The sequence below is a fragment of the Empidonax traillii genome, unplaced genomic scaffold, assembly GCF_003031625.1.
Source record: "Empidonax traillii isolate 1590-97213 ecotype Southwest subspecies unplaced genomic scaffold, ASM303162v1 scaffold211:size764888, whole genome shotgun sequence".
NCBI classification, from domain to species: domain Eukaryota; kingdom Metazoa; phylum Chordata; class Aves; order Passeriformes; family Tyrannidae; genus Empidonax; species Empidonax traillii.
This window is the reverse complement of record NW_020955404.1, coordinates 1-14,737: the sequence shown is the minus strand read 5'-3', so window position 1 is coordinate 14,737 and position 14,737 is coordinate 1. Positions and strand designations below refer to the sequence as shown.

General features: G+C 37.1%; 3 protein-coding genes across 6 annotated transcripts in view; 2 read left to right on the top strand and 1 right to left on the bottom strand.

Annotated features, from left to right (window-relative positions):
• Positions 1 to 5,246, top strand: part of TIAM2 (T cell lymphoma invasion and metastasis 2) — a 92,570-nt gene extending 87,324 nt beyond the window's left edge. For all 4 annotated transcript variants that reach the window (XM_027887466.1, XM_027887464.1, XM_027887465.1 and 1 more), the window contains 5 exons: positions 446 to 504; positions 1,322 to 1,427; positions 2,163 to 2,250; positions 2,884 to 3,038; positions 3,903 to 5,246. In XM_027887466.1, the coding sequence (XP_027743267.1) occupies positions 446 to 504; positions 1,322 to 1,427; positions 2,163 to 2,250; positions 2,884 to 3,038; positions 3,903 to 4,543 (1,049 nt within the window). In that variant the 3' untranslated portion in view covers positions 4,544 to 5,246. The remainder of the gene's footprint in view (positions 1 to 445; positions 505 to 1,321; positions 1,428 to 2,162; positions 2,251 to 2,883; positions 3,039 to 3,902) is intronic.
• Positions 5,079 to 11,652, bottom strand: LOC114059255 (dimethyladenosine transferase 1, mitochondrial-like). The gene is made up of 3 exons (XM_027887475.1): positions 11,557 to 11,652; positions 8,225 to 8,352; positions 5,079 to 6,010 (listed from the first exon to the last, which is right to left on the bottom strand). The coding sequence occupies exons 1-3, from the start codon at positions 11,650 to 11,652 to the stop codon at positions 5,749 to 5,751; spliced, it is 486 nt and encodes a 161-aa protein (XP_027743276.1). The 3' UTR covers positions 5,079 to 5,748.
• Positions 11,118 to 14,729, top strand: CLDN20 (claudin 20; the record flags this gene model as incomplete). The annotated part of the gene is made up of 2 exons (XM_027887474.1): positions 11,118 to 12,335; positions 14,314 to 14,729. A coding segment is annotated over exon 2 (348 nt), but the record flags the coding sequence as incomplete, so codon positions are not given.
• Positions 14,730 to 14,737: the final 8 nt, after the last annotated feature.

Genomic DNA, 14,737 nt, shown 5'->3' with positions numbered 1-14,737 from the left:
ATGTCTGAGTTTCCAATTAGACAAATGCTGAACTGCAGAAGACCAGACTTGGTGTCCTTTTTCATAGTGCTCTCTTGGTATAGGCCCCTCACTACACTTGAAAGTGTCCACTGATTACAGAAAGAAAACTTTCTGTGTAATCTACATCTGCTGTATTTGTTTATGTGAAGACTTACAGGAGACAGTTTGCTGGTAGTTTCAGAATAAATGTACAAAATAGCTTCATCCTAAATGTTTGGAACAAAATATGAGGAAAAAATACTGCCATTGCGAAAGTGTAGGATGAAAACCCAATTGTCATCTTAATACAGGGCAAGTGCTTTTCAATGTTTGTTTATCTCATCCCTCATATTCCCATGACTATAATAATCATCTTCTCCAAGATAGTATTTTCATTGAATTATTACATGTGTAACTAACAGTCTTCCTTTTTTTTTCTTTTTAGTTTTTAAGAGGGCTGTTATACTGGTGTATAAAGAGAACTACAAACTGAAAAAGAAAATGGTGAGTCTGATATCAGTGTAGGTGGTGGGTATTTATGATACTACTGCAATGTGAGATCCTGGTGTGAAAGGGGAAACGCCACCTTCTCTCACTAGGCTGGAATTCTGACTATCCCAGCTAAAACAAGTGCTCAGTATCTGTGTAGCAATAAATATATTTTTTTGTTGTTGATTGGTAAGCAGCAGCATCTTCTCTGTGTGAGCCCCATGTTAGTTCTGTCAGGTGGAATATGAAACACTACCATGTAGAAATCATTAATTCTTCCAGATGGCATTTATGATGGTCTACCTTAACACGGTGTGTAGATGAAAGACCTCGGTTTTATAGACCCTTGATCACCCTAGAAGGAAAGGAAAAAGGACATTATAAACATAACCTTCTCTGTCCCCACTTACAAACCTAGAATGCTGAAGTCAGGTAGCAAGTTGTATATCCCAAGTACCAATGGTGATGTACTGAGCCATGCTTATTGTAACAGAAGGAGGGGCTCTAAAAGCAGTAGCAGCTACATGATTAATGTATTCTTTTAATCAACAGTCTGCATGTTCTTTCATGGGAAACTTAGCAGTATTTATATGCAAGGTATTATTTTTATCCATTAAAATCAAACGGTTTTAAAAGTTGAAGCAATTAAAAATTCCAAAGTTTTTGTCAATCACCATTTCAACTACATTTACAAGCACATTTTAAGGGACTGAAGGAAAGTCTAATGAATTTAGTTTCTCTTCAGAAGCACATCTTTTAAGAGTAACACAAAACACTACTACTTTTTTTCTTTTACTTCTTAGAAATATGCTTGTTGTTTTTCTTTTTGCAGCCTACTAATGTTCGTGCTGCACATAATTATGGGGACTTGGATCCATTTAAATTTCGTTGGCTGATTCCTTTATCTGCTCTTCAAGTTCGACTGGGGAACACAGCAGGTAACTCTCTTGCTCTAAATACTTTAGTATTGAATGCTTTTCTGGGATTCTGTAATACTGCTTCTTCCATATGTCTTTCTGGAGCCTCTGGGAGCAGGCAGGTGTAGAGAAAATACTGTGCACTCTTGTCTCTGCACTCGGGGGGTACAGGCTTGAAACATGTACATTTCTTAGTTTGCTATGTTGACTTCTTCCATGAGTTCAGGAAGATGTGAAGGAATGACAGAATAGAAATCCCCAATAACAGGAAAGTGATTTACCATAGTTGACATCCTAGTAACACCCTGATGCTGTGTGTGTGTGCTGATCCTTGTGTTTTTCCAAACAGGGGAAAGCTGACTTTAATTTGTGGTAGTAGAGGCCTGTGTTTTTATTTTCAAGTCAATCTTTACGCTCCTATCCATTTCTATATGTTCTATAAAGTGTCACAAGTTCTTTAAACAAATAAATGCTTTGCACACCTGGGTGAAGGCATTTTAGAGCTGGAAGGCACGGAGGAGCAGGAAGACTAGGGGAAAGCAACCCTTCAAGAGAGAAGTTATCAAAGGCAGCGCTAGGCAACCTCAAGAGGAGTGCTCAGGAGACTTTTGGTTGCATTCCATCTTGGGTGAGATCTTTTATGGATATACACATGGCTATGTTAACACTGCCTTCAGGAGTGAGGAGCTTGGTCTTTCTAATGCCAAAGGTTTTGTGAAGTATATACTACAAGTAACCGTTTCCTTCCATGCACAGGAACAGAGAACAGCTGTATCTGGGAACTGATTCACACCAAGTCAGAACTAGAAGGCAGGCCAGAAACAATTTTTCAGCTGTGCAGCAGGTAAGCTTTACGTGGAGATTATATTTCACAAATCACATTAATGGAATTAAAAAAAAGTTTTCCCCTGTGTGACCTTTCCATCAGCAGTTTTAATGCAGCACTCACTCTTTGAAGCCAGGCACTACACCAGTGTTTAAGTGCATAAAGTGTAACAAATCCAAGTGGGAGTGAGTTTGGTGCAGTGATCCAACATCAGAAATCTGCACACATATATTAGCATAAGTTCCAGTACAGTATGGACAAAGTAATTATCAGACTCTCAGCTGTTAGCAGAAATTAATTTCTTATAAAGAACCACTTAAGGTGGCGATTCCTTGGTACAGAATTTACCTGTCAACTTGTTTTCTAAGAGGAAGTAACCAAGATCTCAAAACGCAAGGTATGTGAAATGCCTAAAATACGTTAAGACATCCGTACACATGTCAGGAGGGTTGGAATTTGATGATCTTTGAGGTCCTTTCCAACCCAAAACATCCTATGATTTTGTGACTAGATGCAAGCCCACTATCAATATAAGCTATCAAAAAACCCACTGCAATAAAATACATCAGCAGAAAGGAAGGGGGCAGATTTTATCCCAGTGTCTTATTTCAGAGGGGAAAATTAAGTTCTATTTTTTTTTTTAACTTGCAGTGATTCTGAGAACAAGAGTAACATTGTAAAGGTGATCCGTTCTATTTTGCGGGAGAATTTCAGACGTCACATAAAATGTGAGCTACCACTGGAGAAAACTTGTAAAGATCGCCTCGTCCCACTCAAAAATCGTGTACCTGCAACAGCCAAATTGGGTAAGAAACACCTTCTCAAAGTGAAAAATAGTCTGGACTCCAGTTCTGGCAGAAGGTTTGCAATTATTACCATGACTGTAGAGTGCCATGTGTCAGACCCGCAAATCTCTGTCTTTATTTAGGCTGGGAAGGTGGTAGTTTCTCCACCACTCAGTGAGTGACCACTCAGTGGGCTAAAGGAGATAAGTAAGTTTGCTATCCCCCCTCCCCACACTGTGATGTGTCATTAGCTCTCTACAGGGAAGACTTAATAAGGCCCAAATTAATTTTGCTGGGAAGGAACAGATTCCCTTTGGCATGGTATTAGTGTTCTTTCCCTTAAGTAACTCAGGCCTAATACCATTTATAGCTAAAACAACCTGAAAAAGGCAGGGGTCTTGATTTTTTCAGTGCACTAAATCTGCATCCCAGTAAATATTCTAATTAAGTATAGGCTTCAGACATTTCAGTTAAATGAGTAGCTACTGGTATTTCAAGTTTTCTTTCTCATCAGTCCTCCATAAAATCCCATTAACATCACAGGATCTGGAAGAGTTCAACTTCTGCCTACATTCTGGCCCTCCAGTGCCTGAGGTGCTTGAATCAGTTGTTCTTTCCTGCGGAAGTGTGTAATTTATGACTACAATTTGTGGAGGATTTTTTACGTATTACATAGGAAGGTCAGCACATAGCTCTGGGAGTAGTTGTAATGAAAACTGTGGCATGGGATCACACTGTCAGTATCAGAGTGCTGGCACATCTGACTTGGGATGATTATCAAATGAGACTACATACACTGTAATGATATGTGGGCTATTGAGGCAGAAGGTATAACCAGCTAATGTTTTGGTGAAAAAAATAAATCTGCATTTTTCCTCTGCACAGCTTCCACAAGGTCCTTGAAGGTACTGAAGAATTCATCCAGTAGTGAGTGGAATGGTGACCCAGGGAAAGGTACCTTCCAGGACTCTGATGAGTGCAGCCTGAGCAGCAGTACTCAGAGCAGCAGCTGCCACACTTCTGAGAGCATACAGGAGCCCAAAAACTCATCTCCCAATAAACATGTAGAGAGCTGTGCATCCGACTTTTCCAATGTTCTTGTCAAGGAATCTGACATTCTCAGTGATGATGAGGAGGAGGATTATCAGAACCTAAAGAAGGGCAGTCCTACAAAAGACATTGAAATACAGTTCCAGCGGCTGAAGATTTCAGAGGAACCCAGTACTGACTCTGAGCGGGATCAGGCTGCTGAAAATGAGGAAGGAGATGGCTTTGAGATAGGACAGCACCCAAAGCTTGTGCGTGGCCATTTCTGCCCAGTGAAGAGAAAAGTAAACAGCACAAAGCGTAACAGAGGAACTTTAATGGCAATGCAAGAACGTCACCAGTCCCTTGACAGTCACTCTGACGCTGCAAACCTGGATCTGAACTCTATTTTAGAGAGAGAATTTAGTGTTCAGAGTTTAACCTCAGTAGTTAATGAGGATTGTTTTTATGAAGCTGTGGAGAGACATGGAAAATCCTAGCTTTCTAAGCACTATATTTAAAACATTCATTTGAAGTCCACATAAAATTCAACAAACATTTTGTTTTAAAACTAGTAAATTCATGGAAGCTGCAGGAAAACTACTATCTGATTTTGTGCACTAATACATTTTTCCACAAAAACAGCTGTAAAGGATTCTTAAGTTATTTTAATTTATTGTGGATCAAAAATAGATTAAGTTGGCCAAGGTCTGTAAATTAGTTCATCCCTTTCAAGCAGTTATTAAGATGATGTAGTGTTCTTGGGGATGGCCTCATTAGTATTTTAAGGAATGTGGAAAAGGTGCTAGTGAGTGGCAGAGGGGTTTACAACGGGAAGTAGCATTGCAAAATTAATTTTCAATACCTTGGGCATTTTATTTCTTTGGTTTTCATGTTTGCTTTATTTAAAGCAGAATTAAGTTATTTTAATGTGTTTTAGTGCACAACAGTGCAGAAGTTTCACTTTGTATGTTTCAGTGCTGTTTATACTTTATACATATGTGTAAATACAAAAACAAAGCTTGGCCTGTAATCTTTTATTTGACTGTATTTTTTATTTTCTCTACCAGCCTGTACAGTAAAAGACAAATAAGTATTGTACTTAGCCATGTTTTCTTCTTTTTATTGTGCTGCTTTTCTCTAGCTGGAGCTTTAAATACCAAATTCTTTGCTTCGGTATAAATGAGAAGAGTATTAGCAGACCTTGAGGCAATTGGTGCACTTTATCCTCCCATAAGCCAGTCACTTGAGCGTATTTATAAAAGCCTTGGCCTCTATTTTTTAGATTACTCTGTACAGTAGGATGTTCCAGGATAAAAAAAAGCACAAAAACCCAAACACCGTATTACATGCTGAAGTATGAAAAGTATTTTTCTTACATTTCAGTAATGCACTTTCATTCATACAAAGCTCAATTATTTCAGAATTATTACAACTTAATTACCTGTCTCACAACATACCTTGTTTCCTGGTATGTGTTCTAGCCATTCCCCTGAAGTAAAAATAATCTGGACTGCCTTTTCCCTTTTGTCTACAGCGGAATGGAATAGAGAGAGCTGCCCTCTCTCTTTACTTTCTCAAAGGTAGTTCTTTCTTTCATACTCGTGCAGATGTAGGAATATAGAAGCCTCCTTTTACTGAATCAACACCTCTGGATCAAGGAGTTAAAACTAATAAAAAAATCAGTCTGCTGCAATTACAACTGTTATAGCTGATCTTCCTCTTCAGTCTGTTCAGGCTGACTAGTGCTTTTAAGTAAATTCCTTGTCTTCTTCTTTTGCTTTAGTTCTTCTCTGTAGTTGAACGCAAAAAGAGTTGGGTCTTCATCACACATTTTCCTGTATGTATTGCACAGATTTCTAAACTGTGACATGGAGAGCTGGAAAGGACGCAAAGTTGGATCAACATTTGCTGTCATCATCAGCTGTTCTGTTCTTTTCAAACGTCCACTTTCAGGAAACAAGGTCCTAGAAGGTGTGGGGAGAAAAAAACCCAATTTCAAAAAATTCAGACAGACAATTAAGTTTCCCTTAAGAGTAACAGAGAATTTACTTAATATAGGTTTACTATTAGCTATGGTCATTATTTTAGCTCTGGCACTCTTAATACAACTCATTATCTAAGCAAATGGAAACATATGGGGGTCCTTCTTCTGCAAATGCACATTATGACACCATAGGAAGGCACATACATGAATATATTAAACACATGCAGGTATGGTCCTGTTTGCTAACATTAAAAAGAGCTTTGGGTACGGATACAAGCACAGAAGCTTCTTAGAATTAGTCTCATATTTAGAAAGCAACAACAGATTAAACTGTGCAAAACAGATCAGAGCCAAACCGTATGATTTCTTTCAGACCGTTTCATTCCAATTGGAAAGATATTTGTTATCACTTGTCATTAATATCATCATTCTAATGCCAGGAAAAAAAAGGCCAAGAAGTAGAAAAGAGTATTTAATTAACCATTCAGTTTTTAATATTTAGAACCTGGAAAATATGGCAAGAGTCCTAAATTTTGGGTTCAGCTCTGTCATTCTTTATAGAAAGGCATGGTTTATGTGCGTGTCTCAATTTTCAAGTTGTATCTATGATACTTACATAGTATCTAAAAACATTGTGCACCTATTACAGTAACACTCCCATATGCCAAATGTGTTGGCTAGACAAACTAATCAAAAAGCTCTGTATAACCCATTAGTTCAGCATCCCTCAAATTATTCTTTGATTGGGCAGTTAAAAGACATACCTGGAGCCAGAATTTACAGACAAACGTAAACTGATTCTATACCTTGTTTTTATACACTGTATGTGATAGATAACCTTAAAATGAACTTAGCAGCTTTATTATATGCCAAAATCTGCTATTTTTTTCAGGTCAGCTAAATAGTAAGAGGATTGTGTTTCTTAGCTGCATACTAGGGGCTAAAGTATGATAAGCTGCTAGGGAATACGTGACGTCCAAAAGTTCAGATTCCCCCTCCTTGCCTCAAAAGAATGTAAAGCAGTTATTAGCAATTTGAGATTACACAATAGTTGGGTTTCTTTTTTTTTCAGCGTTGGCAAAAATACTGAACATAACATAGACATGCTGATTACACATGCCTTCTGCTTACACTGTCACTGAAACATTCTTTCACACACAAAAAAAAAAAGAAAAAAAGAAAGCCGCCACCACCACCCCGTAAATCAAATACAAATCAGTCTAGACTTTGGATACTTCTTTTTCTAAACACCTCCAAATGCATACTCGAATGTTAACACAGGCAAATCAGTACTCATTTCATATCCAGTGTCTGCATCCCAGACATCAGTGGCATTCATGGCCTCAAGAAAAAAACAAAAAACCAAAACTAGAGGCAAAATTCTTTGTTCACCTTTAAAACAGTGACACATAAGGCTTGTAGTTCAGTAAGGTGGTATCCACTCTAATTCTAGACTGAATCATTGCCAACTATGCCCAACAAATTCAGCTAGCCCAAGCTGCAGGAGCATCCTTCTAGTCCTAACAGCATCTGTCACAATTTCTACAGTGCTGAGTGCTGGGTTTTGCCCACACCAAGTCAGACACATGGCTATGCTGGAGTTTTAACAGGACCTCTGGTGAAGAGACTACAGGTTTCTCACATCAGAGAACCTAGTAAATTCCCTCAGTAAGACATGGGGAGTAAGTAAGACATAAAAGAGCCAGTAAGAGCTCAATAATAGGGCAAGCACAGAAACAATAATTTGACCTTTTGACATTATCCCCAAATAAGTAAAATTTGCCACAGATGATGCTTTCTTCAAACTTCCATCAAAACCTCCTCACACTGCCATCTTTGATTCTGAATTTTGATACTTTTGGTTTTTAACTTAATCATATTGTAATTTTTGTGGTTGGACTGGGTTATTTTCATTTCTGAGACAGATAAACTATTGAAAAGATGACCAATTTATTCTAGCAATTTCAACTTCAACTGCACTAACAAAAATGCCACGAAATTATTACATAATTACATCAGAAAGATATTAATCTCTGAATTTGTCTTCAGAAACCATTCTGAAATGGAAAACTCTAATGAACTATGATAACAAATATAAAATGGTAGGAATAAAATCAAATGCATAGCTAACTGATTTAGTAGCTGATGCATTTATGAAAACATTATCTGAGAATTTTTCATTATAAATCCTTACTCAAGTCCACGGAAACAGTATTTTCTTCTAAACTGGAAAACACTTCGAACCACTTTTTCTACTAGCTCGAACGGCTGCTGTATCTTTGGTTGCACCAGTGGAGTGAAATGCACCACAGCCACATCCACCTACATGGAAAGAAAGATAAATTTGAGTACACATATTCCTCTGGGGTACACATTACTTCTCAGTTAACTGGCCAGACATCAGAAAAAAGGCACAATATAGGAAGACAATATTGTGACAGGTAACACAGCTGCGCAGTGACCAATGTCGTAGTATTGAATACAAAGATATAAAGATTTAGCTTTCAAGGCCCTATATAATTTTAATCTTAGTTATCTACATATTTCCAATTAGTTCAGATGCCATTAGTACTTGGTTCTTTTTTCCCCACGGCATTTCCTCCATCTAAAGCAACTTCCATGTAATCTGGAAAGTAATTAGCACTTCTGTCTTCAGATCCTTCCACGAGACAATTCTGACATAATACACAAATTAGACAATATTTGATATACAGGCTGAAGGGCAGCTGGAGAAAATTGGTATTATAATTAGAAATCAAACCCATTCCCTGTATGTTTTCTGTTGCTCTAGGGCTTTTCTAAAATGTAAGCCAAGGAATTACTTTTCAACATACTAAGATTTTAAAATGCTAGCCTATTTAAAGGAATGGTAGGTAAAATAAGTTTGCACTCAGCATAAGTGACCACACAACTCTGTATTTACACTGTGTATCACACTTAATCCAAAATTATGTTTGAACGATTCTACACAGGTGAGCTTGTAAATATTCTCTTACAGTTCTAAAATCAGCTTGGCTCACAGAATAGTCACCTTTCCTGTGTCTGAAAACAGACTGAGATTATATGTGCACATTTTATGGTTTTTATATGTATAAATCTATATGTGATGCAACTACAGAGACACTGTATTATATAGAAATGCCCTGAATTCAGACATCTGCATTAAAAAACAGTGGGCTAAAAATCCAGTTCTGCACAGCAATGAATACATAAGTTCGTCTTCCAAACTAGATTTTAACAATAAAAAGGAAAAAAATTCTGTGGAAGTGCCCACTGAAAATTTGTAGAATTTGTACAAGTACTGGTACTGAATGACTAAAAATCTTTTTAAGTACTGGATTTTAAAAGATATTCAGTCTCTTATTAAAACAGTCTGTTAATATGATGGACAATCATTCATTTTTTTAAAAGGCCTGACAGCCAATATTGACATTCATAGAACAGATTCTATGTGACATTAAACTGCACAGTCCAAAGAACAGCTGCTGCTCTAAGCACACACTGTACCAATTGAGATAGCCCAGATCATGTGAGTACTTAAAGGGTTTTTCATACTGCTTCGACCAAACCTGCGCATAGCAACCTCTGATGTAGACATGTTCTTCTGACATAAAGGTACTATCCATCCAAATTATTCTTTCAGTGGGAACAGCTCAGCTGTCAAGTACACCTACCCAGTACAACTGTTTCAACACACAAAGTACTATATTTCAATAGAATCATAAAATCCCAACAGCATTAGGTTTTTCATGTAGGCAGAACTTACAAAGCTGAACAAACATACTGGCTAGAGAAAGGAAAGAAAATACCAATTAATGGTATTTTCTGATGGAAAAAAAGAAAAAGAAACACAGCAAATTTCCAGCATTAGCACTACTGATCTCAAGTTTATGTTACTGAATGGTTTTTCTGTACTTGTCCACCTTTTTTGAAAGCTAGAGTTAAGAGAAAGGCAGAAAAAGTACTTAAAATTACTAAAATGTGAAGGACAAAAACTTATTTAAAATCAGGTAACAAAGAAAACTTGACATATGGAATCTGCAGTGAAATGCACATACATGTATTTTCCAAAGCATATTTTTTAATTTTTCAAGTATTCATAGCCTTCTGCCTTTGCCATAGGTTGCTGTTACCTATGAGGAAGACCACAGGAATACAGAAAAAACTTGTGTTCACAATAAGTGTAAGAAAAGTTAATCTTTTCGCACAGAGAAAGTATATACTTCACATGTACTAAGGACTTATTTACAAATGCATTTGTGTATTGCCAAGAAATAAAACAAAGTATTTCCCCCACAAAATTAGGGGTAAGAAAACACCCAGAGAGCCTGTGGCATCTCCTAGTCACCTCAGTTTTGCAGAACTGCTCATGAGAAATGAGGGCTCTTTGAGAGTCAGAGCTGCATCTTCAACAAAAATTTCTAAAGGAGAAAAAACCACAATCTAGATGCAGTGTACCGCTTCAGAGCCAAACAGCTCAATTTGCAATCTCAAGGCCAGTGGGCAATAATTTCTGCTTCTGAAACAAAACACAGCACTTCTCAGTTCCATTACAGATGCTGTTTTCTTTGGACTCCAGGAAAGCTGCCTGGTTGCTATAGCAACAGATATAGGGGAAAGCTTTTCACTTGTAATTGGTCACTCCTTTAAAATTATACATGCTATTTTTCCCTAACCTTTTTAATATGCATAAAGAGTAGAATTATGAAAGCCAATAGAGTACACAAGTGCACTTAAAATATACAACTCAATTTGATGGCAATTTTATGAATAACACTTTTCTTTTCACCCCGCCAGGTATGTTAAAAATATTTACAAAATAGCACTCAAATCTTATAAATTAATGACTATGAAAATCATTCCACTGATCTATCCTAAACTGTCAATAGTACAGCAACTATTCACCCCTTACTGTTTTAGTGTATCTGCACAATGAAGGTTTATGTTCTGGTAGGGTGGGAGGAACACATGACAGAGTACAATTTAATGCAGACAAGTCTGCTGCCTTGCTAATGAAATCAACACTCTAAATCAGAAGAAAAAAAAAAAGAAAGAAAAAAGTGAGACAGTTTTTACTAATTGTTGACAATAAAGGTCTCATAATGGGAATTCCACACATATCTTGTGATAGGGCTGTATTAAAATCAAACCCACGTAACCTTTCCTCAAGCTGCAATTTACTCATAGGAAACTGAAACCTAAGCAGAACATATTACAACTTCATTAAAACAGACTGCTTGAGATCCTACTGAGATAGTTCTAAGCCAGCATTTTCACAAACCAAGTGTTCAACAGCAGCATTTTATCTGTCTACTACAGACAAATGTTAGGTCTAATACCAGACATGCACATTTCATGACAAGCTTGTTCCTATGCAAGTTTACTTTTGGTTCACCTCCAGCACAAAGTAACTCTGCCACTCACTAACAGCAATACTTTCTGGTTAGAACAGCTTTGTAGTAACTCCACTCACAGTAGGCTCACAAAGAGAATCACAGGAAACAAGAATTCAGGTACAGAACCTACGGGTGTATCATTGCTGTAATGAGAAAAGACTTCTCTCCTAACTTCTTCGCACACCAAGTTGTCAAGCCCGCTTCTCCAATGTGTTGCAGTTACCATATAAGCTTTATTAGCAGTTTTATTCCTTCATTCTTTTATACAGACTCATACAAAGGTAGCAAGTTATAGGATGACCTATGGAAGGCTAAAGCTATCAGGAACAGATAAGTAAAGCCTGCAGTTGAAGAGAAATGTCCTGCTGTTCCAATTCCAAATTAAAATAAATTGCACAGTTCTTTTCTAGGAAATTTAAACTTTTAATAAGATTATCTGTGATGAAAAAAACAACTGACAAACAACAAAACCCTCTGGCTCTCAGTGCAACTTAAATTATTCCCTCCCCCACTCTATAAGTCTACGGTTTCTGGATTCTCAAGATTTTACTCTGTTTACTCATTGTTCATGCTTTTCATCATAGAACCTGGACATCATTATGTATTTAGGACTAAGGGCCTCTGTCTGTTTTATTCCATAATCTCTTTGCTTTCTCTTACTGAGTGTTTTTCAAACAAAACTCACTAAACAAAGTACTCCTTTATTCTCGGGTAGATGGAACTAAGAGAGAGAACAAACAGCAGTAATGCACTTGCTGTAGAGAACAGAAAAAAAAAAAAACATTCCAAGAAATTTTGTTAATACATGCCAATGCAGTTTTATATGAGAAGGGATAGTTCCATTCAAGAGAAACTGCATTTTCCAGGACATCTACAGTGAAGAAAACATCTCAGACCTCACATCCAGCAGTAAGTCCTATACAAACAGGAATGAAACATGACTGTATTTTTAATTACAACTGTAGTGCTTATACTTGAATTTAGCATGCCTTTAACGTGGTTCATACAATTAGATGTAATGTATGGCTACCATCTGTAGTGTTTTGCATTTATGCCTGCATGTTTGTATATACTGAAATTTTAAAAAGGAAGTAATGAAAAAGGCTGACTCATGACCCTAATTAGCTGCTCCAGAATATGCTTTTGGATGAGTTTTGAGCTACCTGGACATGTCAGTTCCTTCTGTAAAAGGAAGTTAAGCCATCTCTTCCATGGGCCTGTACAGCAAATAATACATATTTGCCACAGCACCTCTTCACAATTTGAACAAACTGAAGGGATTTGGACATAGGCAGTTCTTTGAAGTAAGATTTTTAAAATGAGTAGCTGTTAATATTCTCATCTTAACTATAAGCATTTTTAATATATATATATGCCGGACAGAGTTAGCACATCCTTGAACCATTACCTGAAATAAGTAAAATATAAAAATTAAAGTATAAATGCATAAATTGTATATTGTATAGAGGATCTAGAGGATTATATTATACTATTATAGAGAATAAAAGTAAATATAATAATTCTTATAGAGGATAAATATATTAATTAGTTAAGTAATGGCACTAAAGACTGATAGAACTCATGTTGATCAAAACCTTACTGTCTTATGTATCATTAACTGAAAAGAGTACAACGCTACAGATATTTTTGTGTTCCACTTATTTCAATTTTATTCCCTATTATTATGGCTTTTCAAAAAATCTAATGCTAAAGACCAATTTCAATGTTATTGTTCATATTTAAATAGAATGTCTTAGCATAATCCAGGCTGAGGTTTGCCCTTTTTTTATTGATGATAAAAGACAAAACCTGCCAATTATACAGCCCCATGCAAAAGGCAGGGCACCCCTTCTAATCCTCCTCTCAGACACTGCAAACTATTGTTCTTCATCTGCTTTCCAACAGTCCAGCTGACGTAACCGCAAAAGTTCAATCTTCCCAGGTGCACAGTTATCACACTGCCTAAAATGTTCTCATCTGTCAAATGAAATTGGACTCTATGCAAGAATAGCAGGGAGCTTTTTTTAATGAATTTTTAAAACTGTCACTGCATGGCAAATTTGCAAATTATTTTAGGCAGGAGATTGATTAAAAAAAAATGCACTTTCACAAACGAGTTGTTTCATACCAGTATTAAAAAACCCCCACGTTTTAGAGACAGAAGCAGATCATATTCACTCTTACAACTTGCTAAACACTGCTGCTCTAAGTCAAGGAATGGAATCACTGACTGAAAATAACATTGATTTAGAAAAGTCACATGTGACTAAATTGTGAAAATACTGCAAAAACTAAACAATTTTATTCTCCTTCAAAACAAAGAAATTTTGTAACAGTTATTAAAAAGCTGAACAGGTAATATTTAATTAACAGGAATAAAGAGTTACCTTTAACCACACTTTACACAAGGGAGAGTATAACAGTATACATTACTATAAAATAGTCAGCGGGAGCTGACAACAACCATCAGCACAAATAAGGTACTTGAAGAATACAATATATTTTCTACCAGTGTTCTCCTACTGCAATGACTTATAATCTGCAAGTTCCTAATATTCCATTTACAATGCATATTTATCTAGTAAGCCTGCAATCTGTCTGCTATTACCAAAACCAACTGCAGTAAAATAAGTTTTGCTTGATGGCTTGCAATGAAAGGGCAGCAGCTCCTTTTTACAAGCAATTCTAAAACACTGTTCACTTGCCATCATTTCTGTTCAAGTACCTTGTGTACAGCCACTCAGCTGCTGCAGGGTCGTGTCCAGATATTCATTCAGATAGCTCTAATTTTAAAGGCAAGCGTTTTTTGTTTGCTGATTTCTTTTTCTTTCCCCCTCACACTTCTCCTCCTCCCCCCCCCCTCCTTCCCTGCTTCCCTGTTACACAGAGGGCTACAGCTTGGCACTCATTCTCTCGAGAGAAAGGGCAGACAAAAGGTGACAGCAGATAATCATCATGGCATCAGCAAGTCTGCAGTTCTTTGCTTTTATTCTGGCTTTGTTTGGTGTTTTTGGAGATATTGCGGCCACCTTGCTACCTAACTGGAAGGTAAATGCAGACGTTGGCTCCAATATCATAACAGCTATAACACAGATGCAAGGACTTTGGATGGACTGCACATGGTACAGCACTGGGATGTTTAGCTGTACCCTGAAATACTCCATTCTCTCTCTCCCCGTCTACATCCAGGCTGCACGGACCACCATGGTACTGTCTTGTATCCTATCAGCATTTGGGATCTGCATCACTACAGTTGGAATGAAATGCACCAAGTTGGGAGGGGACAGTGACAGCAAAAGTCACGCTTGTTT

What these genes read in the sequence shown, in the direction of transcription:
- LOC114059255 (XM_027887475.1), bottom strand. Translation starts at nt 11,652, where the DNA reads ATGGTAACTGCAACACATTGGAGAAGCGGGCTTGACAACTTGGTGTGC. An exon ending in ATTACAGCAATGATACACCC is followed by an intron (nt 8,353 to 11,556) that starts GTAGGTTCTGTA and finishes CTTTCCATGTAG; the next exon opens with GTGGATGTGGCTGTGGTGCA. An exon ending in TACTGTTTCCGTGGACTTGA is followed by an intron (nt 6,011 to 8,224) that starts GTAAGGATTTAT and finishes CACACCTTCTAG; the next exon opens with GACCTTGTTTCCTGAAAGTG.